General features: G+C 40.7%; 1 protein-coding gene across 2 annotated transcripts in view; it reads right to left on the bottom strand.

The window, feature by feature from the left end:
* Positions 1-26,555, bottom strand: part of arnt2 (aryl-hydrocarbon receptor nuclear translocator 2) — a 69,489-nt gene that overhangs the window by 27,462 nt on the left and 15,472 nt on the right. Inside the window, exons 4-11 of one of the 2 annotated variants that reach the window (XM_080052315.1) lie at positions 23,817-24,030; positions 21,080-21,293; positions 15,402-15,504; positions 9,626-9,691; positions 8,866-8,951; positions 4,894-4,970; positions 3,756-3,890; positions 1,609-1,683 (exon numbers count right to left, since the gene is read on the bottom strand). In XM_080052315.1, the coding sequence (XP_079908441.1) occupies positions 1,609-1,683; positions 3,756-3,890; positions 4,894-4,970; positions 8,866-8,951; positions 9,626-9,691; positions 15,402-15,504; positions 21,080-21,293; positions 23,817-24,030 (970 nt within the window). The remainder of the gene's footprint in view (positions 1-1,608; positions 1,684-3,755; positions 3,891-4,893; positions 4,971-8,865; positions 8,952-9,625; positions 9,692-15,401; positions 15,505-21,079; positions 21,294-23,816; positions 24,031-26,555) is intronic. The other variant, XM_080052316.1, reaches the window with a different exon arrangement.

Raw genomic sequence — 26,555 nt, 5'->3', positions numbered from 1 at the left:
ACAGTCCCCAGAGTTAGGACTAAACAAGGAGAAGCAGCTTTCAGTTTTTATGCACCAAATCTCTAGAACAAACTCCCAGAAAACTTGAGGTCTGCTGCAACTCTCAGCTCTTCTAAATCAAGTCTGAAGACTTTTCTGTTTCCATTTTATCCTGCAATTGTATTGTATTTAAATGTTCTATTTATATTATTTAGCTTTTAAATGTTTTATTTCTATTCATTCGCTTTTCTAATGTGTATTATGTATTTTATGTGAATGTGTATGACTGCTGTATGTTTGAGGTGGTGGTCGGAGGGGCCGTAGGCGCTGAATGGCAGCCACGCTTCCGTCAGTCTGCCCCAGGGCAGCTGTGGCTACTATGGTAGTTTACCACCACCAGTATGACTGTGTGAATGAATGGAACCTGGAACCCTGTAAAAGCGTCTTTGAGTGCCTTGAAAAGCGCTATATAAATCCAATCCATTATTATTATTATTATTAATCTTGCCCCTGTAAAGCCCTTTGAATGGCCTTGTGTCTGAATTGTGCTATTTAAATAAACTTGCCTTGTCATACAAATATGAGTATAAAATAGTTAATGAAGTTTAGTGTAAACTAGACTAGTAAAGTCAGTATAACAGGTCAAGTGCCAGGGACACAACCTGAAAGATATTTTATGTTGACATTTGAAAATCATTGCCAAAGTCTAACACATTAGCGGGAAACACTGCCAGACCCTGTCACAGCAATTCTTTAGTGTGAGGCATGGCGGAACTGTTCCCATTAGGAGTGATATTAACTGGTGATGAGTAGATTCTACTATTGGTTAAATCTTATTAACACAGCGTACTGCACAAAGTGTTTAGAAATCGCTCGTTTAGATGAGAAAAGGCTCTCAGAAAAGCCTGACAGGCCATTTAAATATTTTTGAAACTTTGAAGCCCCTTTGAAACATTTTTGGTTGTTTTTTGAAGCGCTATGGATGCAGTTGGAATAACTGAGATCAGCCCGGATGCTACATCCATGTTATATACTATATATGGTAAACACCCAACTCGTTTGCGTGCACACACTAAGGACAGGTAGCGGATGGTGAGTAGATACAGTATTAGCAGATTTTGACTCAAAGTTTTGTGGCTCTTATGCCTCGTTTCCACCGAGTAGAGCGGGCCGAGTCGGAGTGGTTCGGTCAACATTTGCCAAAAGTCGGGGAGGGTACGGATATAAGCATGCCTAACCGCTCTAAGCCGCTCCTATTTTCGGTACTCCTCCGTTGGGGTACCAGCCGCCTGAAAGGGTGCTGAAAAGGTGGAGCTACACACTGCCGTGCGTTTATTGGTCGGTTTATTGGTCGCTTTTACAGGTCGGCATGCACCAACCTGTAAAAACCAGAGACCACTGGCTTGACCACAGTTGTTCCACAGCCCGATAGTTTGACCCATATTCTGGCGGCGGCTATCGCAGTCCAGCCTAAACCCCGCCCCACCAGTAAGGGTAGGGTCTGCGGTGGAAACACCACCGAGATTCTTAAAAGTGAGCTGTCCCGCTCTGAGCCGCTCCGACCCAACCCGCTCTACTCGGTGGAAACAAGGCATTAGTTTGCCTTTAACAGCTGTGGTCTGTTCCTACCTGTTGGAAGCTTTCTCTCAGGTGACTCTGGTCCTCCGGGTGGCAGAACTCCAGAATATCTTTCCCCAGCAGATCCTGCAGCACAACAACAGTACAATCACTTACTAGGAATGTTTCCTCTTGAAATCAATACACAGACAAAATACAAACATTTTGTCTTGTGCTTTTATAAAATAAACTGGTAGTCAACAACAGACTCTAAAAAATATTTGAGTAAAATATATGAGGGATTGTTAGAATCAAAAGCGGGAACAAACAAAAAACTTCCAAATAAAAGGAAGAACTGGAAACTAAAAGCACTGATGCTGAGAACAGATGATGTTGCTGTTGCATTGTTTTTGGCGACTGATGACTAAATGTCATCCTGTGCTAAATGAGCCCTCAGTGTGTTCCAAATCCTCTGATATACTGTATATCTCACATCTCATTTGAAAAAGTATGATAAATGTGCTGCAGCGGAAAGAAACCAGGAAAAAGGCTCTGCAGATATATATTGACCTCATTGAAGCCGGTGTTATGAATGATAATGTTACACAAACAGAACTCTTGAAAAATTCAGTGACGGATGATTTCTGCTTATTTTCCACTGTCAAAGTAACTTGTAAGAGGTGGAATTTAGCTCCTGATGCGGAACATGAGGAGCGCGACTGGTTCTATTGTTACAGCGCCTCAAAGAATTATGGGAGAAAAAGTCTCTGATTCATTTATGAAGCCTTTGAAGAAAGCGGCAGGTGGTCGCGACGGAGAAATGTCTACGGTCTAGGCAGACAATATGTTAGGATTATAAATGTATGTGACTGTTCAACTCAATTCAATTCAGTTTATTTAAGAAGGGGACAGTGCAAATGAATAAAACACATGATCATACATGGGTTAATAATGCCAGAATTAGCCAAAAGGCTATTTTCCATCTGTAGTCCCCTGACATCAATGTTAAAAGAGAATACAATTAAACAAGATAAAAAATAAAACATAAACATGACGGAACCCCAGAGCACAAAGCAGGGCATCTTTAAAATATATACATGGTGTCACTCACAAATTCATTTTCATTGATTCTATTTTGTTTCTGTTTTAATGCTGCCAAGTCACTGCCGATTGCAATGCAACACCTCCAGTATATGTTTTAAAATGTTGAAGTCCTCCGGGAAGAATTGTGAAAGAGAACCACAGGAATGTGGAAGCGTGGATCAAAAAAAACATGTCTATGTTATAAAGTGTGTGGAATTCATTAGTGAATGAGTGAATTTCTGCTTTGAACAAGACAAAGAGAAATACTCTATAGTTATAAAAAGAGATGGCAATGGATTGTAGGAAAACATTCTGTAGTGGTTGTGGATAATTATAAATATCTGGGCAACAACTATTGATAATAAACAGCGCTTTGATTCTCATGTTGATGCAGTCTGTAGGAAAAGCCCCAACAGCAAATGTATTATTTTTTTCCTAAGCTTGGTGGTTTTTAATGTTGACCATCGCTGAATCAGTGCTCACTTTTTTCCCTTTTGTTCATTTGGTATTTGGGTCAATTTCCATTCAAAATAGGAACCCAATGCAAGAAATGATGTGCAGTAAAACAGTGCTGACACTTGTCCATAAGGAAAGCCCAGTCAATCCTGTTTGACCCCAGCCATCCACTCTACAGGACTCACTTAAACACTTATGTGTCCCTGCTTTCATTTTTAAATGACTCAATGTGGTTTTAAATGTGATTCAATTTTTTTAATTGTCTATATTGTATTGTTTTAAATCAATTCTTGTTTTGCACTGTATGTGTTTTTGCTGGCTTCACAGAGACTGGCTCCCTTTGGGGTTTATATAGATGTCTTGACTTGACTTGTTATTGTATAGGAATTAGTTGTGGAAATACATAGTGCAGTGAATTCAAGAGAACCGGGGAAAGTTGTGGTGTCTGGCTGCATTAAAAGCTCATGTAAACATGCTGGCTTCTTATTAATGATGATCAAATATTCATGAAAATGAGGATGATTAGGAATTGATGATAAAGTCTAATATAAGCCTAATATAAGTTTCAAATCAAGGCCTTGTGCTCTCTGCAGAAAAAGTAAATACCAAGAACACACAAGGAAAACAAGGTAATGAACGGCCACTGTCTATGTGGATTACAGGTGATCCTGTCTGCTAACCTGAGGCTGATAGCCGATGACGTTGATGCAGCGTGGGTCCACGAACGTTATGACGCCGTCCGAGTTGTGACGAGACAGGAACTCTGTGGGAACCGACAGCCCGTTCAAATCCATGGAGACCGGACAGCTAGTCACCTGAGGGAGAGAGCACGCACACACACGCACAGACAATTCACATGATTCATTTGGGCAGACTTCAAACATATTAAGATAGAGAATTGGAGCCCAAAACTACTTAATACTGCATCAATGTTTTGCTCAATACATTAGTCTAACGTTCAATTTCAAAGACACTACCCGTGCTCAAGAACCCCAGTCAGATTTCTCTCCCCTTATGACATCATAACGAGATATTCCACGCCCCCCTTCTCACCAACCTAGTTTAGCACTACCTCCACCTGTGATAAGCCACACCAACAGATCCCCCTGAATCTAACTGTCAGTCAGATTGAACCCAGCAGTTAGATTTAGGGCCAATCAGAGCAGACTTGGTGTTCTGGACACTACACTATGAAAACAGATTCTGGTAGAAAGTAGAAACCCAGATTCCAATCCCCATACGTCCATACTATTAAGTATGCCAGAATTTTTTTTAGGATGTCCCAATACATGCACGTCAATTGTAGTATGCTGAAAATACATAAATGCCCCACTATCTCCAATAGCATTTTGGAGTATTTGTCTTTATTCTTGACATTTCTCGACATAATGAAGAAAAATCTTCCTTATCTGAATTTGTTTCTCTCCTGTGGCCCTAAAACTCTTCTGTACTTAAGTATGTAGTGTAGTAAAAAGAAAGAGTATGTGATTTGGAACGCAGGGTTATTTTCTACAGAATATGGGTCAATTCACTTAGCAATTCACTTCCTTATTACATCATTTCCTTCCTAGAGTCTCTGATAGCAGCAGCATATTGAGCCATCATCTGTAGAAACGATGAGTGACTGAATCCACAGATGGACAAATGACAAGTAAATGATGCTGGATGGGTGGTGTAAGGAGCCTCTGTGCACATTTTGGACACTTTAAATGCTTCACAACTAAAAGTTTATAGTGGGATTCAATTGGTCCAATTAACAGTATCACCCCCCCTCCCCCTCCCCCCACCACACACAAACACAAACGAACACACACACACCTGCAGTCTTCCAATGGCCACTAGGCAGTATTTCCCAGTCTGACCTGCCTCTGTGTCTTCGTCTGGTATAGTCATACCTGAGGAAAACAAAAGAGAGAGAGAGGGAGGGAGAGAGAGAGGGAGAGGGAGAGGGAGAGGGAGAGAGGGATAGAGATAGAGAGAGAGATGTGAAACAAGACAGGACCATGATTGCCAGTCAGACAGACAGCTCTCATATATCGTGAGCACTTATTCTTTTCCATTTGCTACTTGAACTTTGCAGCAGTGCACACATAGCTCGGCCGCTCCTCCGCAATGATTTATAACTCATGTTTTCGCCATCACGCCTCCGCACTGCAAAATAGATTTCCGACACAATGCCAGAGACTCACTCTAACAAACGTTCAAAAGTTGCTAAATGTTCGTCTCATAAATCTTATATTGCATAAAAAGAGAAAGGGAGGGGGGAAAGACAGACACTGAAATCCATTCCATTTGGGAGACGCCATAACTTTTTTACGGCTGTTTGTTTTGTACTAAGTGATAAAGGTTTCAAATAGTTTTGTTGGGTGTGTGTGATTGTGTGTGGGGGGGAGGGGGAGGGGGAGCCTTGGATTAACGACCCCATTTCCTCACATCATCATCACACGAGAATATGATTGCTTTCATTAAGCCCATTGCAAATGTTAATGGAAAATGTGTTTTGGGGAGATGGGATTTAAAAAAAAGGCATTGATAAGTTCAAATGGTCCGTTAGATTGATTGAGCCGTGGCACATGCTGATGTGATATTCAGAAGGCATGCTGGCCCGGCCACAACTGCTCACAACACATCCATCGTCTGTTGTTATAGAGAGAGATCAGCTGAGTGGTGGCAGCATTAGTGGATAGAAATGCCTTTTTGTAATTGTTGCTTTAAGAGCTGTTAAGTTCCTCTATGTGGTTTCTTATCCTACGTTTGATTCACTGCATTCCATTGAACAGACACAGGGTTTCATTTGACAGGACAGAAGGTGACCATGGAATAGGCTGTGGTTGAAATATTAATTTAACAACAAAAAGGACAATAACCAAAACATGATGGTACATCCACTATGTCCCCAAACTTGTGTCTCCTTTTTAAACATACTAGAGCCTATTTCACACTTAAAACTGCTAAAAATCCAGCTTGCCATGTGAAAGCATGCAATCGCAATTCAGGGGGTGATACGTGTACATGTGTAAACATGTAACAGGTTAGTAAATCATAACCGTTTAGGAAAAATCAATATTCTTTTATTTTTTTTAAAGTTTAGAAAATGACTTTGTACTACTCTGTCTATCTGTCTGCCCGTCTTTCTCACTGCACACTGTCCCTCCAACAACATCGTCATTTAAAAAAAAATGACGTTGACCCCCCCCTATAAACCCACGATGACCTTCAAAAACATAGGGTGTTCATAGAGATACAAAAGGGATATTTCTGTGTGATCCCATCCAGACTGACCTGGGTTCTGTTTAATATGGAGAGGACGATCAAAACAAAAGCAGGCCTCTATTCTGATTCATAGCTACATTCCTCTAACATGCTTTAATCAGCAGCAGGCCTACGGGTTATACAACATTATCTACGTCTGCAGCGCGTGTCTCTCGGCGATCCATCTGCAAGTGATGAGTGTGTGTGTGTGTGTGTGTGTGTGTGCGCGCGTGTGTGTGTGTCTGTGTCTGTGTGTCTGGCCTGGTGAGCGTTGGGCCAGCAGTATTTTCAGTCCAGAACATTCCAAACAAAGTATTCTTAGCGCGAGGAAGTGAACCATGTGTCAATAATTACAAACAACATACGTATGTCTGTGTTATACTTGGAAATACTCCAGTGTGACAAAGAGGGGACAAAAGAGGGGATTCAGTTGTGTCTTTTGACTTGATGTTGGTCAATTCCGATCTCTCGAGTATAAATAAAAGGTTCAATGAAAAATTCCACCATCCCTCATTTACCACATGGTCCATCTACACACCTGGATTGAATCCAAAGGGGGATGCATTCCAATACCTGTGTGTGTGTGTGTGTGTGTGTGTGTGTGTGTGTGTGTGTGTGTGTGTGTGTGTGTGTGTGTGTGTGTGTGTGTGTGTGTGTGTGTGTGTGTGTGTGTGTGTGTGTGTGTGTGTGTGTGTAAGCCAGACAGTGCATCCAGGCCTTGTGTGTTCTTAAGTAGTGTGCCTCAGATCCACTGCATACTACAGTTATACTTACAGTATACACAGTAAGAGGCAGACATGTTCTTTATAATAGTTACTAATTAACTGGTGAAAAGATGTCTTCCAGGTCAATACCCCTGATCAGAAGATTCTTCTTAAAATAATATGTTTTTAAAAATGTTGTGGCGAATGTCAATCAAACAGCTCAGGACTATTTTCAGCTCTACTAAGTTTTTTTTAACGGAGGCAATTTGTGAGATCCCAATAAATGTGGGATGGAGACAATATAAATATGCATTTCCTGCAGACAGTAAGTGTAACTGCTTAAAGCTGAAATATATTGCACTGCTAAAAAAGAAAACTAAATGTTTAAATGTACTGGCAGCGTTGGAAAATTAAGTGCATCACCCAAAAAAGGGGAAACTGGAAAAAGCTGCAAGCTCAACTCTAATAGTGCTAAAGCTATACGTTGAAGTGAATAAATATTAAAAACCCACCGCATTTTTGTATAATATGGGACAGATGGAGTGCATTGCTAAAGTCATTGGAAGAAAAAGGCCCTAAAGGGAGTGAGCACTGAAATGATTGGCTGAAGAGAAGGGAAATAAATGGCATTGCTGAGAGATATCACACAGCTGAAGACAAGTTTAATAGCTGAAAGTCTTTTTCACGCATTTCAACTTTAAATGAAGTCTGCAGCTGAGAGGATGCTTAGAAGTAAAGACTTCAAAGGGGACTGCGATTGAAGAGAATCTTAAAAATGTCCCCCTCATTTCATTCTGTAATGAAAGAAGTATAATAGAAATTAATAAATATGTAGAAAGAAGTTGAAGAGGCATCATTTTGTGTGAAGTGTTTGAACATTGTAAAAAAGGACATTTGGATTTGTGTGAGAGTGCTAAACAGAGAAACCTTGTGTGCATTTAATCGGATAAGGTTATTTGACAGACATCTAAAACCATAAAGGGGCTTATTTTACTGGTTTGGATGTGTGTGTCTGCAGGTCAGTGGACTGGATACATGAAGGCTTTTTTTTTTGTCTTATCACAGTGTCAGTTCTGGAATGCACTGTAAAAAATACAGTGAATTCTGGCTGACTTCAGCGGCTGTCGATCAGAAGAGTTTGAGTAGAAGGGAGAGGCTAATAAAAGGGGGAAGACCTGGAGGTCCTGGGTAGTTCCTGGGTCAGAGAAGATCAGCAAACTCTCTAACCTCTTTTAAATCTCAGTTCAAAACCCACTAAAATCAGAAGGCCTTTTTACTTTAGAACTTCATTTGACTGAAAATCTTTACTCATACAGTATATGTTGTGTTTACGTGGTTGATGCGCCTTGTCCTGGATTTGGTCAATTTTCTTTTGATTTTTTGTGTACATTTTTTATCTATAAAGCACGTTGTAACATTGTTTTGAAAAGGTGCTATACTAATAAAGATTACCATTACTATTATTATAATACACACAGCTAACACACATACTGTTATTGGGTAAACCCATCAGACAAAAGGACAGAAAAAAAACTTCCAACAGTCAAATTTAAACAAGGAACAAACGGTATGAAATGTTTTACTCTTGCACTGTTTGGAGAGAAAGGCATACTTTGGAAAAAACAAGTTGCTATTCAGGCCGTTTTGAATGTGTGGTTGAGATTCTCGTCCTGATCCAGAAGGCTTGCTGAGCCCACAGCTGCTTTACGTTTACACCAGAATACAAATACTAAGCAGGGACATCGTGCAGCGAGCAGGGAAGTGTTTTTTTTTAGTTCAGCAGACAATTCGGCATCGAGCTTAGAATGTGTGTGAGTGTGATTCTTTTGTTTACCTGCGGGGGGCCAGGCCTTGATGTAGCCAGTGCAATGGACCACAGAGTACTGAGCCTCTCCTTCTTTAGACGGTCCAAGGCCGTTCCTGTACGTAACACACACACAGACGTATAGACACACACACAAACACATGTAGAAACACACACAGACGCACGCACACACACACACACAGACACAAACAAACACACATATACACACACACACACACACAAACAAACAAACACATGCAGATACACACCCAGACACAAACAAACAAACAAACAAACAAACAAACAAACAAACAAACACACACACACACACACACACACACACACACACACACACGTTAGTTACTCAAGACACAGTTGTGGAAGGAGTCAACAGCAACACAGGCCTTCTCAGACCTTCAATACTTAATCTCTCTGTTCAAGTTATGGTGTTGGTCATCATAAGGGTATAGACTGTTAATTTACTGTATGTCTGTTGACTTCATACACGGCTGATGTCAGTCGCAATAATCAAACGTGTTTATGATAAATCTTTATTCTAAAACACAAAAGAAAAAAATTGTAAATTCAAGACTTTTTTCCCAAAACAAACCATTTCCTGGTTCTGGAAAAATGTCCTTACAAATGTCATAACTTTTTCCTGGAATTTCATGAGCGAGAGAAGCTTAATGTTAATGTTATGGGATGTTAGGTGAGGGACAGATTTGGTAGAGAAGGATGAGGGTGAAGTGAAGAAGGAATGGTATGCGGATCTAGAGCCAGGTTCTCCTACCTGTATCTCTTCCTCATGTTAGACAGACGGTTTAGAGAGATGTGATCCAGAGGAGCGCTGCCACACCTGCACACACAAAGACAAGCACACACGTTACACCATACCCAACACAACACCAGACAAAATGGCCACCACGACAGAGATCTCTATGTTGTTACTCGACCACGGTTCTTCTTCAAAGACTTAGGACGGTCTCTTTGGTTGCATTACCATCTTATTTTTGTTAAAGGCCTACTTCACCGGTTGGAATATGAAGGTGTATTGAACTCGGAGATCCTATTTAGTATAAATGTGCAAAAAAAAAATTTATCGGATCATCTTAGCCTGAGAAAAGGCAGAAATAGTGTTTTATGGTCTCACTGTCTAACCATACAGTTTCCTTCTTGTGACATCACAGTAAGGGTTAGGATTAACAGGACAGCTGGGCCAAGGGAAGACTAAGGGAAGACTGAGGGAAGAAAAACCTCATTCATTATATTATAATACTTATTTTATAATGATAGAACGCTGGTTCCGTATGGGTGAAGTATTCCTTTAAATGTTCTGCTGCAACCATGTTTTCAATGTATTTTTAATGCCCCAGAACCACACACACTGCATTGAAGAGGCCAGTTGTACCTGTCCGTGTTCCCTGATGGTGTGTTTGACTTACAGTAATTTCAAAACTAATGTCACATTGAGTCATTCATTTTGGATTCAAGTACATCCCACGTGGAAAACAATGTTTTAACTTGTATTGGTTTTGGATGGAAACCAGAGCTTTATATTTTGATGTTAAGGGATTTCTATTTTAAAATCCTTTTCCTCCAACTGAAGTGAAATAATGTGTTGAAAAGTGTGATGGGAACCATGGCACAGCATGGCAACCCAAACCACAATCACTTGCTGATGAGTTATTTTTTCCAAGTGATGTTTGCAAAGTCAAATTCCAGAGTGTGGTTATTATAAGCTATTCAAGTACGTTGTGATATCCTGAACTTAAACATAGTCTGTATTCAATTAGCAAAATAAAACAAAGGCAAATTGTTCAGTTTGGGAACAGCTGATGTGTGTGTGTGTGTGTGTGTGTGTGTGTGTGTGTGTGTGTGTGTGCGTGTGTGTGTGTGTGTGTGTGTGTGTGTGTGTGTGTGTGGTTGGTTGTGTGTCGAGGAAGGTATTTCGGGGTCTTGCTCATAAGTACTGCGATGCAACGAAAAAAATTAATGTACAGGTCATTGCCTTTCAGGATATGTTCGCAATTTCACTATCTAAATCTGAGGAACTTTCCCATGGAAATAGGATTCACTCTATTCCAAATAGTGACTCTGAAATGGCCAGAATCTAGGCACACAGCAAACATGCACACTGGCTCAATACAGAAAACCATTGTGTGTGGTACTGCATAAGTTAGATAGGACATTTTAAAATGAAAGGAGGAGTTGCTGGAAAAAATGTAATCCAAAATAAATGTTTTGTCAAAAGAATTGGGAGATACTTGACATGCGAGCCTCATTTTGTCTCTTGTTGTTGTTGGATGGCTTCAATCACTTTTGTATGGATTGAATTTTCAAAGTATTCCCTATTAGATTAGTTTCTATTCCAATCGTTTTATGAGCACATACACTCATAAACTTGAATCAGGAGGGATCTCCTTAAAAACACACTTTCTAGATAAACCAAGGGCCATGTGTTCCATTACTCTGGTACCATGTTTAAGACAATCAAACTGTGCTTTAGTACACAGGACCCTTTATTAAGGCTATGCCCATGGGGAAGAGTTGTTTAAGGTATATTGCACTTGTTGAAGTAATGCTACATTTATCTACGCTTCAACAGCTGTTGCTGAGTAGCTTATTGCTATCAAGTGATAGCCATGTCACACAGTATTATCATGATAATAGCTCTTTATTATTAAAAGGTCATATGCTTATTTTCAGGTTCAAAATTGTAATTTGGGTTTCTATCACAAACTGTTTTCATGGTCCAATATATATATATATATATATATATATATATATATATATATATATATATATATATATATATATATATACACACACACACACACACACACACACACACACACACACACACACACACACACACACACACACACACACACACACACACACACACACACACACACACACACACACACACACACACACACACACACACACACACACACACACACACACACACACACACACACACACACACAAGAGCTTGTTTTCCATAATGTGGTGTGTAGTTAAAACCTGGTCCTTTAGGGATCAGAGTTATTTGAATGAGGAGCACAGAGCCACAGCTGTGTCACCCTAAACATCCATCAGGCATCACAGGCACAGAACACAGGGACTCACTGTATCACTGGCCATACTCAGACACATGATATTTTCTTATAATTACATTTACTTAAACATCATAATGGAAAGCTCTACTTCCCCACATTTGCAAAGCTAGAACCAGCTTAAGTTTGGCACTTTGCTTGAAAATGCATTGGTCAGCTCATTATTTGGCAACTATCTTTCTGCCGATTCATCTTTTCAGCTACTAATTGTATAATAATGAATTTTGTTTAAGTGTATATTTGTATACAAGTGCTGACCGTTGCAACACCAAGTTATACACTGCAAAGAGTTCCTCCATCTCTATCTGAATCAGTGAGGCTAAAGCAAGTGTGAGTGACACATTTGCACTGTCTTTGCTACTGTCTGAGCATAGGCCCGGCTGTCTTTTTTAAACCGCATAGCCAAGACCAAGCCTGATTATAAGTCAATCAGTTCACAGACTGCAGTTTGAACTGGAGGCAATCACTCCTGCCAGCGGTACAACCAGTGGGTGTTTTTCTGTGAAACGGTCCCGGTCCCCTTGGCTGAACAACATTACATAATATAAGCCCTGGCCTGGATCTAATAAAGGCTTTCCCCCCCATCTCACAATGTTAGCCTGATGATCGCGCTGGATTTGTTTGTGACACAGAAGTGGTTTGCTCTTGACTGTTTGTCTCTTTAAGAGCGTCTCTGCAGCAGCGTGTTTGAATTATTCAGAGCCTGGAATAGCAGAAGAACATGCCAGACCAACAACACTCCTGACAACATAACACACACGCACGCACGGACTCACACATACACATACACACACACATGCACGCACGCACTCACAACACTACACAGGGGCTTTCGTGTGTGACTCCCAGGCTTTTAGTGACAGCGATGATGGTACATGCTCACGGCACAAACACAGCCAGCAGAGAGTGTCAGAAACAAATTGGAGAAGGTGTCCTATTTTGTTCAACTAAAACACAAGCTCTTTCCAAGCCCCTTGAGGCGTTCAAATGCTGCTTTGATGTAGATTGTAGAGGGGATAAAAACTGCTCCTCCAAGCTAAGGGGACACATTTGAGCAAGAAACAGGGATTTGATACTATTGATTTTTATATTTTGTCATTTTTGTAAACACATTGGTATTCTCTTGTGGCAAATACAAATAAAACTAAAAAAGACAAAGCAAAGAAACAGAGCTTTGTAAAAAAAAGGGTCAAAAGTTACGGCGTGCAGATGGAAGTGATGTACCCAACATATGGCAACAATCCTGATGCTATCCAGTGGATGGCCAGGCCTGATAAGTCTAATTATCTAAGGAAGTATATGGGACCATATGGCTAATGTCACCAACTGCCTCAGAGGAGTGGGAAATATTAATCCCATCACGTCAGAGAACAGAAAGACATATGGTGGAATGTGTTAAGGCATAGGTTATGTGTCCATGAACATCTCCATTTAAAAAAGCAAAAGCATGAGTCAGGGGTTGTTTCTGTGGGCTCTTAAGGAGCGCTGTGTCATGGCTGCCTTCTTCTTCTAAGCCACTGGTACAGAACAAGACTTTTAGTGTCAAGATCATTTGACAGCATGATTCTAGTACATGGCAGTAACAAAGTACAGGTACATCCTAAACTGCACCAGATAGATATCTCACGTAAAAGGATGAGGAATGGGGCGCCCGTAGCTCAGTGGGTAGGGCGTGTGTGTGTGTGTGTGTGTGTGTGTGTGTGTCCCAGGACAAGGCCCCGCAGCAGACCTGGGTTCGAATCACGCCCGGGTCAGTTCTCTGCATGTCCTCTCCCCTTTGCCCCATTTCAACTCTGTCTCTCCAATCTGTCTAATAAAAAGCCAAAAATCCCCCAAAAGTGATCTATAAGGATAAGGAACTACAGCCTGCTGACACTATTTCATCTGAAATGGCACCTTCATGTATTACCCAAACCCAAGGTTGATTCATGACCTTGGAAACATCAGGTTTACTAGTTTGCCATCTCCTCTCCTGCCTTTGCTGGCACATTGCAGCATAGCTCGGCACTTTTAGAGCCACCTGTTTAAACAGTAGAATGGTGTGTTGCATCAACCTAGTGGTAATTTAGTGTGTGTGTATCTGTATATCCAGTGTTACCCTGATAGAACAATTGATTCAAGTACCAATGTAATTGAGAAAGAGCTGCTTAGGAACAAAGAAACAAAGATCAGTGGATGTGTGGGAACGCCGGACACAAAATGGAATAATTGTCACAAAACAGCACTTAAAGGAGAAGTATGTGATATGGTTCTTTTAGCTAACTTCCTGTCAGTGACTAGCAGTTAGCAGTCCCCTCCCTCGTCCCTACGTCACCACCACATGAACACACAGCAGTCTTCGTCAGATAGTGCCGCGATGGAATGTAGCGAGTCATCGTTCACGGGCACAGAGACCCGCCTCTTTAGAGCGCTCTGTCTCATGATTGGATAAAACGGATACTCGAAATTTTAACTGGCAACTACTGCAAAACTGAATGACTGGGAGACCTGGGTTATGAACTGTGAAAACTTTTTAAGTGATTGCTGTATGAATATAGAGAGATTTAACACTTATATTAATAAAAAAATATCACTTAGTTCCCCTTTGATATACTGTATTTTACTTCAAAAGTACATATTATATGGAAGGTAGTGTATCAGATTGTATCAGATCATTAAAGTGATCTTATTAATATAATGCGTTTGATTGAAGTCCCCATTGCTCTACACCACTGCTGTGATCGTGCCTGTAGAGTCCCTGAATATCATGATTAATGTCCTGAACAGAGCAATCAATCACATATGAAAGGCTCAACTGTAAAGGCGCCTGTACAGGCTAATTAGAAAGAGCTCAGCAGGAATCCTCACTGTTCTGTGAAGGCAGCGTCACAGAGAAAGAAAAGTGCCATTCATGTGTTTCTAATGGCTGTCACTGAGTGAGCTGCCAACTAAGGACCGCCTGTCATATTAGTTCAAACCCCCGCTGTTTACCACAGTGTACCAGTTTAGCCCTAATTGCTAATGTCAATTGATTCCCATTCAACGCTGCTAAGCTGAAGCGAGCTCATATCGGAAGGGTGCGTTTGATTTTAGACGTGCTTCGTTTTGATCACACCTAATTCATTTCATCTATGATTCACACAAGACACGTATGTGAATTTTAAGGAATTGTAATATTTACTTAACAGAAATAAAACTAATATGGCGAAACAAATCTAGCTGAGATGTAACAATGGTCGAATCATATTCAAATGTATGTGCAACTGGACAAATCCCTCAACTAAATACTACAGACTTACTTGTTGTAACATCACGTTTTGGGAAAATGCTATGTAGAGTCTGTTTGTTCAAATTTCACAAGACAATGTGAACACTTCCAGCAAGTCAAAGGTAACAGAGTAAACACACAAACACAGAGCCACACACACACACACACACACACACACACACACACACACACACACACACCTCATGCGGCAGATGAAGGAGCGTCGGGAGCCCATGCACATCCTCATGGAGGACTGCTGTCCCTCCTTCTTCACTGTTCCTGTCTTCAGGTCCAGAATCCTTCCTGTTGACACACACACACAAATGAACATGTTATTAGACAGTCAAAAAAATACATATTTAGGAATTGAACTACAACAGCATATTTGTATTTTAGGAAATGCATACGTTTCAATGCATTTTCAGGTATTACCCAACGACTAAGAATACATCTAGTTAATTGTGGAGTCCATAAGTCTATCACTTCACTAATGGGGTCAGCTAGTGTTTCTGAGACTCTATCTTTAGCTGTCTTGAGGAAAAAGCTTATCATGTTCAGATATTTATAAAAGGCCTTTTTAAAACTGAATTAAGGACTAATCAACAGAAGGTTCTAATTATTTTATGTTAAAAGATAACCTATTCCTTTTTCTTTTAGATGTCACTATTATTTGGTTTGTATAAATAATGCTTTTGGGTTACAGGCAGAAAGGAACACAATCAGGGTCAGAAGTCATTTCCTAGGGACTATATACAGTATATATATCAAATGACATGGCAAATTAGCCAGCAGCTGTGGACTACAGAGTTGCACTAACAGCTGAATGAGAAAATGTGAAAAAATGCACGTACAGCCAAATTGTAATCGTATTGCTTGGAGATCTATCAATCCAAATATCTTTTCTCATTGTCATCAACTATATTTGTGCACGAAAAACACTCTTTCCCAGTAACTGTCAAATGTCCAGTCAGAAGAGATTCCGGGTAAGCTGTTCCTTCACATACCAGTGTAATAAGTGTATGAGTGTCAAGCCCAACTGCATTATATCCATTGTGTCAGAAGTCTTGTTTTCGTGAACTTTCGATATAAGGTCAAGCAAGATTTCTGATACATCAAAGTGCCATTTGTATGAGCTAAGTGCACAGTCATTTCCTCCAAGCATTTTCTATTTACCGGCACTGAGACATTCATGTGTATAGGCCATGAGAGACAGCTGATCAGAGGAGCTGCCAGATGTAAAACTAGCACACAGCATAACACTGAGCTCACACAATCACCGTGACATCTTGAACTTCGCTGATCTAATTTAACCACTCAAACACTCCCTGTGTTCCGAATCACATACTTTTTTCTTTTTACTACACTACATACTAAAGTACAGAAGAGTTTAAGGGCCACAGGAGAGAAATAAAAATCAGATAAGGAAGATTTATTTTTTCATTGTGTTGAGAAATGTCAAGAATACAGACGAATACTCCAAAATGCTATTGGAGTTAGTGGGGCATTTATGTATTTTCAGCATACTACAATTGACGTGCGTGTATTGGGACATCCTAAATCTTTTTTTGGCATACTAAAAATAAAGGGAAGTATGGGAAATGCAGGGACTGTTAGAGGATGGTGGTGAAAATCAAACTGAATAATGAATGTTCTTAACCGTCAACCAAATGTCTTATGTTGTGTATTGAATGAGTCAGATTTTGTCAAAAGGACAAAGAATGTGTCAAAGTGATTTGAGAACAGCATCCGGTGACTTTATAAAAGAAATCTCAGGAACACTTTCCCACTTTCAATCGGTGCTTTTTTACATTGATCTATTTATACTACTCAGTCTGCACATTGTTATGCCTTTATACTGTAGCCTACATTTATCAATTTCTTAAGTTTCATATCGCACATATTGCAAATATTGTTCTTCATATTGCACATTTCAATTGAAATTCCTTTTCTATACTTATTGGTTTTCGCCTTCTGCACTATTTTAAATGTATTTATTGTATATATATTGCTTATCTTATCTTATTCTATCCTTTGTAATTATTGATCAGAGAGAAATGTTTTTTTCTCCATTCCTCTGTATGTCTGACACAATATGCAGCAATGTAATAAAGTTGACGTGGCGTATTGGGGTGAGAGAGTGTGTGCCGGATGGAGGAGAAGAGAGAAGGTAAGACCCCACAGCTTGACTTTGTTACTATTCTCAGAGCACTCTGTCTCCATCATCATCATTAGTAAAAAGACTGATCTCTTCCAGATTGCAAAAAGGAATTCTTGGTATCTTACAAATATGAAACCCATTTGAACCTCACACGCAAACACACACACAAAAACACACACACACACACACACAAACTGTTATGATGTTGTTTCAAACAGCCGATGACCGCGGTAAACACATACCAGAGCAGATTACATACACAACTCATCCAAAGGACACAGGAAACCAGCACCAATGAGCACATGCAACACTCTGGCCCACTCACGCTATGTTCAACCTGCATGCTGAGTGTAAAAACTGATCTCATATCAGCACTGTTCTTTAATGACAAACTCAACAAAGTAACCTCATCGGTAGGGGTACCAAAACATGTGTCGAACTTTAGTGGGCTTCAGCCTTTTTTATTTTGGATATACTGCCATCCTCGAGGACAATGCATTTTAGAAATCAACTGTCTGATTTGAACATACTGCAGGCTCCTACCTAAAGGAGTGGAAGACCGGTAGGTCAATTTAATTGTTTTTTTTTCAAAACTTTCATCATTGGGGCGCCCTTAGCTCAGTTGGTAGGGCATCCCCCCATGGGCCTCGGCCAGCAGCGGACCCGGGTTCGATTCCAGCCCGCGGTCGTTCTCTGCATGTCACTCCCCTCTCTGCCCCATTTCAACTCTGTCTCTACACTATCAATAAAGCATAAAAATGCCAAAAAAATATCATTAAAGGTTCAGTAAGCGGAATGGTCAGTTTAGCTAACTTCCTGTCACTGACTGCAGTTAGCAGTCCCCTCCCTCGTCCCTACGTCACCACATTAATGCACTGCGGTCTTCAAGCAGCAAGTTATCTAGCATCATCTCAGATCCGTTAGTGTGATAAAACATAATAAAAACCATCAAAACAGACATTGGGAAGGATTTTTACCTGCTCCGCCATTGTAGGCGCATAAACATTCAACCATCTGTCGCTCTGCTCTTGTTTTTTAACACTTATATAAACATAAATAAATCGCTTAATTCATCTTTTTTTTATATATATATTTTTTGGGCATTTTTATGCTTTATTGATAGTGTAGAGACAGAGTTGAAATGGGGCAGAGAGGGGAGTGACATGCAGAGAACGACCGCGGGCTGGAATCGAACCCGGGTCCGCTGCTGGCCGAGGCCCATGGGGGGGGACGCCTTACCAACTGAGCTAAAGGCGCCCCCGCATAATTCATCTTTAAGCAAAACTTTGAATGAATTGTTAAATAGGAGTGTTATTCAGCTTATGCAGGCAGTCGTTAGTTTATGTTTTACGGAGGGTACGATCAGTGGGTAATTCCGTGCAGGCAGAGTCTGCAGAACGACGGATTACTGAAAGTGTACATGAAGGGCACAGATAGAGCCCTCGTGGACTTGATGATTTGACAGTAGGACAGCCCTATGTCCTCACTCACTGAGCTGGAACGCTGATCAGTGTGTGAGGGTGGATATTGGGACTGGGCCATAGTTTGTGGTGTCACATTCTGTCCCTCTCTCCAGTCACAGTCCCAGTCTGACTGCTGCTTACTACATTATATTAGCAATATATCAGTGGAATCTCCCTACACCTCTTTCTGCACTACGGTCCATCAAGTTGCCTCAAGCTCAACTCCTCCATGACAGTGCCAGTCAGTCTGTGAGTTCAATGTTAAATAAATCAGAAAGTTGCATTAGCAATGAACAGACCTATTACATGTTGCATAGGCTATTGTCTCCAAAAACATTGTAGTGTGCAAGTCTGTGTTAATCGTGGTGAGAAGAAAACAATTGAAACTTAGATCAAAGTTATCATTGCAGGACATGATTACAACCCTGTATCACTTTATTCAAACTTTCACCGGGGTAAAAAGTACTGTACAATCCAATGTTTAAGCCATGCCTTAAATACTTATCATGTTGAGTTTGTGTTGCCACCGTCAGAGAGGTGTAGATGTGACCCCCTTGTTTTTCAGGACACAGTCAGTGGAGGTGTGAATTGTATTGCACTTATTCAAATACGTTGTCCTCTTCAACCAGGGGAGCTGTATTAAGGATGTATGGCTTTCATTCCATTGGCTCAAGTGTTTCTAATGCACGGCTGAGCCTGTGAGCAGTGAATTCTGCTAGACACTGGCATTCCGGCATGTTAAGCCACTCAACTCCATTAAAATACACAAGTGTTGATTTTTTTTCTCTCTCTGCATATATAGATTAAACAAATGAGATTCAGTGTGTTCATTTGTGAGCGTTGTATTTGAACTGTTAAACTCTTTTTTCCTGTCTTCTTCCTATGCTAGGCTTGACCACATCTTTAAGATTGACAGCCTGAAGGACCTGCTCTAACAGTCAGTTTGAGGTAAATAGCCCAATATGACAAACAACTCATGTTGCCTTTAAGAAACCTGCTAACCTCGCTGGGAGGAGATGCTACTCCACTAAAAATAAATCAATACCATCAACGTTTTCACTGTGCCAAAAACTGTATTTCATAAGTGTGTCCCCTGCAAGCCAAGAAAAGTGCCTTTTGTAAGTTCTTGTGCCCGCTAGTGGGGGAATGCACAGACAACCACAAATGTTCCCAAACTTGTTAAATGGGATAAATAACTTCAATAATTCCCACAATGAACAACAGGCAGCGACAACTGGAAACTAACTGTGTGCCGAGAAAGAAAAAACAAACCATCTTCGGGCTGATTAATGTAGCTCGGTTCCTTTTCCACGTCAGCAAAACGGCTTGGAAAAAACGCACGGCAAGACGGCACGGCAACACAAACACAGTTCAAACGGTGAGGAGACGGACGCTCTCCAAAATATACTGCATTTGGTTCCACTAAATGAAACTCTTGAGAAATGCTACAGCTTGAAAGGGCTGGTGGATGTGTACTTTGATTGGTCACAGCCTCTACATGGCAGATTAGTGTGTTATGGTGGATTACAAGGGCCCTGGCTTGGGTCTTCAACTGTGTGGGTCAGACAGAGGGCCAGAGGGGGGGGGGGGGGGTCACATGGAAACACTGACTGATACACACACACACACACACACACACACACACACACACACACCCACACCCACACACACACACACAAATAAACCTAAACCCTATGAGACGGAGCCTCCAGAGAGAGACATTTAACAAGGCAATGTTGCCCTCTAGTGAGCACTATGAGCATGTCGGATTTTATTTCAGTTTTAAGATTGCTATCGCCCTCAGTGCATCATAATACCATCCCCTTGATACTTATTATGATGACACCTGGAATATACAAGATATGGAGGAGTAGGTCTAGCCAAGAAGAGAAGGGTGAAATGATCCCTTTTGTTTTGAACCACGGGACAAAAGTCATTAATAAACTGGTTTGACATGTGGGATATGGTGTTACTTCTCTTGATTTCAATGTGCAGAATAGTGCGGGTAAGGTTCCAAATGTGTGGCCATTACCACCACACATGTTTTAATAAGAGTCAGTGATAGGTGGAGTCGGTGATTCTGGAAAATGCGTGTTGTCAAAATAACTTTTTGTCAAAATCAGTGAGTATCATGGGATCGTGAGTAGACACTCTTTTGATACATTGTTTGACGTGTGACTCTGTTCCCGTGAGACCTATTGCAAACCAATCCTTAACTAAAAACAGAAAGCCTTAGAGAGAGAGCTGTGTTGTCTACCTGTCATGGAGTTCTCTGAGGTGCTGAGCTGCTCCCTGAGCTTGTCCACATCGTCGGGGTGAACCTGTTCGTACAGCGTGCTGCCGAACCACTCCCCCTGGGGATGGTTCAGGACGGGAGTCACAGAGTCTGACACGTAGATGACCCGGCCCGTCTCTGCTGCCACCACAAACAAGAAGCCGTCTGCAGCCTCCAGGATCAGGTGCTTCAGCTCCTACAGAGGGGGGGGGGGGGGGGGTTAGACTGTGTTCTAATACCCATACTATATCTACTAGATTTAGTATGGTTAGATATACCCAGATGTCTACTACATCCAGCCGAGATTTTTTAAGTGTCAAAAACAGCATGCTATTTGGGGCGATTATCACCCAAGGCAAGGCAAGGCAAGGCAAGTTTATTTATATAGCACAATTCAGACACAAGGCCACTCAAAGTGCTTTACAGGGGCAATATTAGAATACATAAAACACATTATAAAACATATAATTATAACAATTAATTTATAATAATTGATAGGTTATCAATCAACAATCCAGTGCGAACTCAGAGGTGGGGGGGAGGCATGGGGGAAAGAGTTAGACCGTGTTCCAATACCCATACTATATCTACTATTTAGTATGGTAGAAAAAAAGATTGAGGAAGGTCCCCATTCTTGTGGCCAGATTTAGTATGGTTAGAAAATACCCGGATGGCCTACTTCAGGGCTATTCAATAGGCGGCCTGTGGGCCGGAAGGAATATTTACTGGCCCCCGCCTTTTTAGTGGTGCACAATTAATGTACTAGCACGTGCGATGTGTGCTTTTGCATGGTCATAACTGCGCGAAAGGCCGCGATCTGCAGTAAATAAATGTGCACGTGTCTCCAAGCGTTTCTCTATCAGCTGCTCTGTGTATGCAGCTTTCTGCGCGCGATTGTACCGCAGTGTAAGTGTATGGTCCATTATTTGTATTTAGTGTGTCTGCATAATATTGCATCAGTAGAACTTTGCTTTGTACTGTCTGCATGTTTGCACAAAATTTGTACCTTCACATAGCAAACAAAATTGCACAACTGTAAAGTCAGTGTCTGTAGTTTTTTTGTATTCAAATAAGCAGTTGTTTATTTCTGTACTGTGCATTGGCATCTTTGAGCAAAATACAGCCAAAATGTTTACCCCTTGACAAACACATTTTTGGGGGGAAACACTGTAAGCTGTTGCACTTAGAGTATCCTACATTTATTTCTATGTTTTTTGATAAGCTGTTGCACTCTTAGTAAACCTAGGCCTACCTGTATTTTGATAAGCTGTTGCACTTAGAGTACATTTATTTCTATGTATTTTGATAAACTGTTGAAGAGTTAACCTATTGTGTTTTCCTGAACTGATAAGATTGTTAAACACTTAAACAAATAAGGATTTTTTTTATAAGCTGGTGAACTCTATTTGATAAAATAAAGACAATATATGCACTCCTATGTCGTTGTAGTGTTTTACAGTATATGTAGCTATTGATGTGATGCTCATCAATTTTAGGCATTTTTTTCTGGCCCCTCATTTTGGATCATTTCCACCAACCGGCCCCCATTCAAAACTAATTGAATAGCCCTGGCCTACTTCATTCAGCCGAGATTTTTAGTGTCAGCATGCTATTTGGGGCGATTCTGACCCACAATCCAGTGCGCACCCAGAGGTGGGGGGGAAAGAGTTAGACCGTGTTCCAATACCCATACTATATCTACTATTTAGTATGGTAGGAACAAAGATTGAGGAATGTCCCCATTCTTGTGACCAGATTTAGTATGGATAGAAATACCCGGATGTCCTACTACATCCAGCCGGGATTTTCAGTGTCGAAAACAGCATGCTATTTGGGGCGATTATGACCCACAATCCAGAGCGCACCCAGAAGTGACGTCAAATCGACGGAGCCTCCGTATGAAAACGACCAGGAATGAGACGGATATAAAAGTAAAGAGGACAGATCAAGGCGCAATGTTATGATGAAATAAATAAGTAAACACATGTCCCAAGTGTATGCCTACTGCATCCTAACTAGATTCTTTTTATGGTTAGAATGTAGAAGAGAAAAAAGAAAGTATGTGATTTGGAATGCAGGGGAAGTCTATTCAGCATGCATGCTGGGTTACATTCACCTACTAGCAAGAAGCATAACAGATTGCTCCTGTGGGAGAGGTGAGGTCTGACCTAGCTCCTATTCTACATATGAACTATTAACCTGCTTACAGTCAGGGTGTTGGGTCGTTCTGGTTATCAGTCAAGCATGTTAATATAACATCTTTGTTTCAAACACCAAGATAAGCATTTACCTACATTCATGTGTAAGGGCTTCAAGTTTCAAGCTTCTCAACAAAGAACTTCCACCAGTGATTTTGTGGAAATTATTATTATATTTTTTTTTTGCATTTTCAAGCTTTATTAGATAGTACGGAGATGAAATGGGGAGACAGAGAGAGTGGGGATGACCTGCAGTAAAGGTCCACGGGTCGGATTTGAACCCGCGACCACTGCAACGAAGGCCAGAGCTGATATGGTACGCGCTCTCCAGTAGCGCCCATGAAATTAGTTTTTTACTTTGTTATTAAAGTTCAGGGTAAATTTATAATTAATTATAAAGGTTATAAATTAATTTATATGTAAATCAATTTGGTAATAATAAAAAAATAAAACAAGGACAGTGAATGTGTTTTTCAATGTATTGGTCGTTGGGGTGTGTGTGTGTGACAGCGCACAGGTACCTGTTCAGTGAGAAAGGAGGGCTTGTAGGCTCCGTCGGTGGAGGTGTTTCCGGTGCCTCTCATAGACTTCATATGGGACACGGCCATGCGCAGGATGGTCAGCTTGTCGGGCTTGCGTGCGAGGGCGCTGCAGGTGGGCACCATGTCCGACAGCTCTGTGATGTATTGGGTCATTTTGTTGCGGCGGCGTCTCTCAATCTCACTGTGGTTCTCCCTAGAACAGGGAAAAGGGCAATTAAGACGCTGGGAGAGGATTCAGACTGGGGAACCACTAAGTAGCCCAGCCTTTTGGTTTGAACAAATGAACAAAAATATCACCATGCATATGATCAGCATTTTATCTCCAGTAGTAGTAGTTTAAAATGTAGTTTTGTCAATGTTCAACCTAAACCTATGATGTTTAGGTTGAACATTGGGAAGCTGGGAAATATTTTTTTTTGTTCATAACAGTCGACATCAACATGCAGTATACCATGATTTAAATCAAATCTATATTTCTGTTGAACCTTCTCTGGTAGACATGCACTAGTAGAATCAGTGCATGCAAATGACCAGCTACAAACAAAAATTATTCGAACGTTGTTTGCCTTCAAATTTGTGGTAGAAGAAACAATACACATCATCATTCTCTCTTCAGGTACTGCCTCACTCACTTTGTCTCCAAAAGTCTGAGGCGCTTGTTTCCTCCTCTCTTTTCAAACAGCTTATACAGTATGTTTCAGTTGTTAGGACTGTCTAGGTTACAATACCTTTTTTTTTGCTAAATGCCTCAATACCGTCAAGGAATTGAAAAATGTATTTTTAAAACCACATTTCAATTCCTAATGGGTTAATCTAGTCAGTGTCAGTGAGCCAATGAGCATGCAGCATGCCAGGATATAAAAGTGCTGGGCTCTCATTTATAAAATTGCGTGTAGAATCCATCCTAAAACCATGCGGTGCACACTTGTACATAGTCTTTCCTTTATAAATACCCACCTGCAGTGAATCTACCATAAAGGGTGAATGCTAAATAGCTCGCAAGGTTCTTGTGCGCAGCCGCCTTTATAAATGAGGCCCCTGGTGATTGGCTGTGTGGAGGCATCCAGGAACAATACATTAGGTTACGCAGTATGCATTAGTGAGCCTGACATACATTTTAGAATTTGCACTGAAACCTTTGTGCAATGATTCTTTGTATTGTTTCCATTTTGTTATTTTTCTGCTCATATATTTGGCTGGAGCTGCAGTGGCTCAGGAGATCGGCAATTTGCGCAAATCTGATGGCAGTTGGTTACAATTCAACTCCAATTAAAGTGTTATTTATTGCTGTTGTGTAAAAATGCCAAAGAGCTGAAAAAATTAATTATTTCTTTAACCATAATGTGTAAAGTCAACTTGTTAAAACGGATTTCCCAAGCGCAACCCACGAGAAGAATTGAGCTAATACATTGGTATACAAAGAATATCCTGATGTGTTTTGCAGCAGTACTGTGTTAGTATGTGAGTTAGTTGGAGTGCAGGTTGTACAGTCTGTTGAGCCCTGAGCCAATGGGAGATCCTCTGTGGGTCTCTAGATGGCTAGGCCTACCTGGCGTATCTCTCCTTATCTCCACCAGGAACCTGATCATCATCATACCTAGGAGAGGACACAGCATGGAACACACTGTCAGGATACACATTCAAACAATCATATGGCACTTTCACTGTATCCATATCTCTCACATGGCAACGGTTGACACATAATGCATGAGTGTGATGGTAAAAAAACATGATGAAAACTGGACAGAACAGGCTGCCAAAGGCTGCAGTGATCAATGTGTACGAGGAAGTACGGTCTACACAACTTCTTGCAATTTAAGTTTGATCGTTGTTGTTTTTTAAAAACTTTTGGCCTGAATTCATATTAGTTATTATTGGTTATTAACTCCCCAATTTAAAGGTTGAGTCAGTGATTCTGGAGAATGTTTGTTGTCAAAATCACTTTTTTGTCAAAATCAGTGAATATCTCAACATGAACTGCTAACTGTGAGTGCACGGATAGAAAATAATCTGTGTGGATACACAGCCCAGGCTCTGTAAACTGATAGGTTGCTAGCTAATGGTGGGCCCCTTTTGTTTACATACTCATTGTTAAATGCCAGTTTACAAAGCCCAGGTTGAGTATTGAAACATTGGATTTTTTTCAGTGAACACACACAGTACGGACAGATAGCGGATCTTGAGGAGATATTTACAGATTTTGACAAAAAAGACGTTCACCCTAATCGCTGACTCCACCTTTAACTGCTGACATAAGGGGGTCGATACGACTGGCGCTAACTTAACAACATAAAGGACAATCAGGCAACATTTTCACATTCAGGGATAGCACTTACTAATGGACCATAATAGAATAATGGACATTTGGGGAAATAAGTTATTAAGTATCCTGGTTAAAAGGAGGTGTGTGTGTGTCTGTCTGACTACTCATGTTCCATATCTGACTATGGGAGCAAATAAGAGCAGTAGAATTCTTAAACTTACCGCTAGTGAATATTCATGTTGACGTGTTCATTGCACACACATGTAGCAGCATTACATTTTTTTTTTGTATTATGTGTTTAATGTCAATAAAACTATATATTTCATTTGCTGAAATTCAATAAAAGAAAATCAGGCTCGGACTGTTTAAATTCAGACACCTATATTCAAAGAAAATACAATCCCCCTTTGAGCATCCAGGCTAACAAGTAGATTCTTTCTCTGGTTGCTTTAGCA

Source organism: Ammodytes marinus, assembly GCF_949987685.1.
Source record: "Ammodytes marinus genome assembly, chromosome: 1".
In the NCBI taxonomy this organism is placed as follows: Eukaryota; Metazoa; Chordata; class Actinopteri; order Uranoscopiformes; family Ammodytidae; genus Ammodytes; species Ammodytes marinus.
This window is presented reverse-complemented; position numbering and strand designations above follow the sequence as displayed.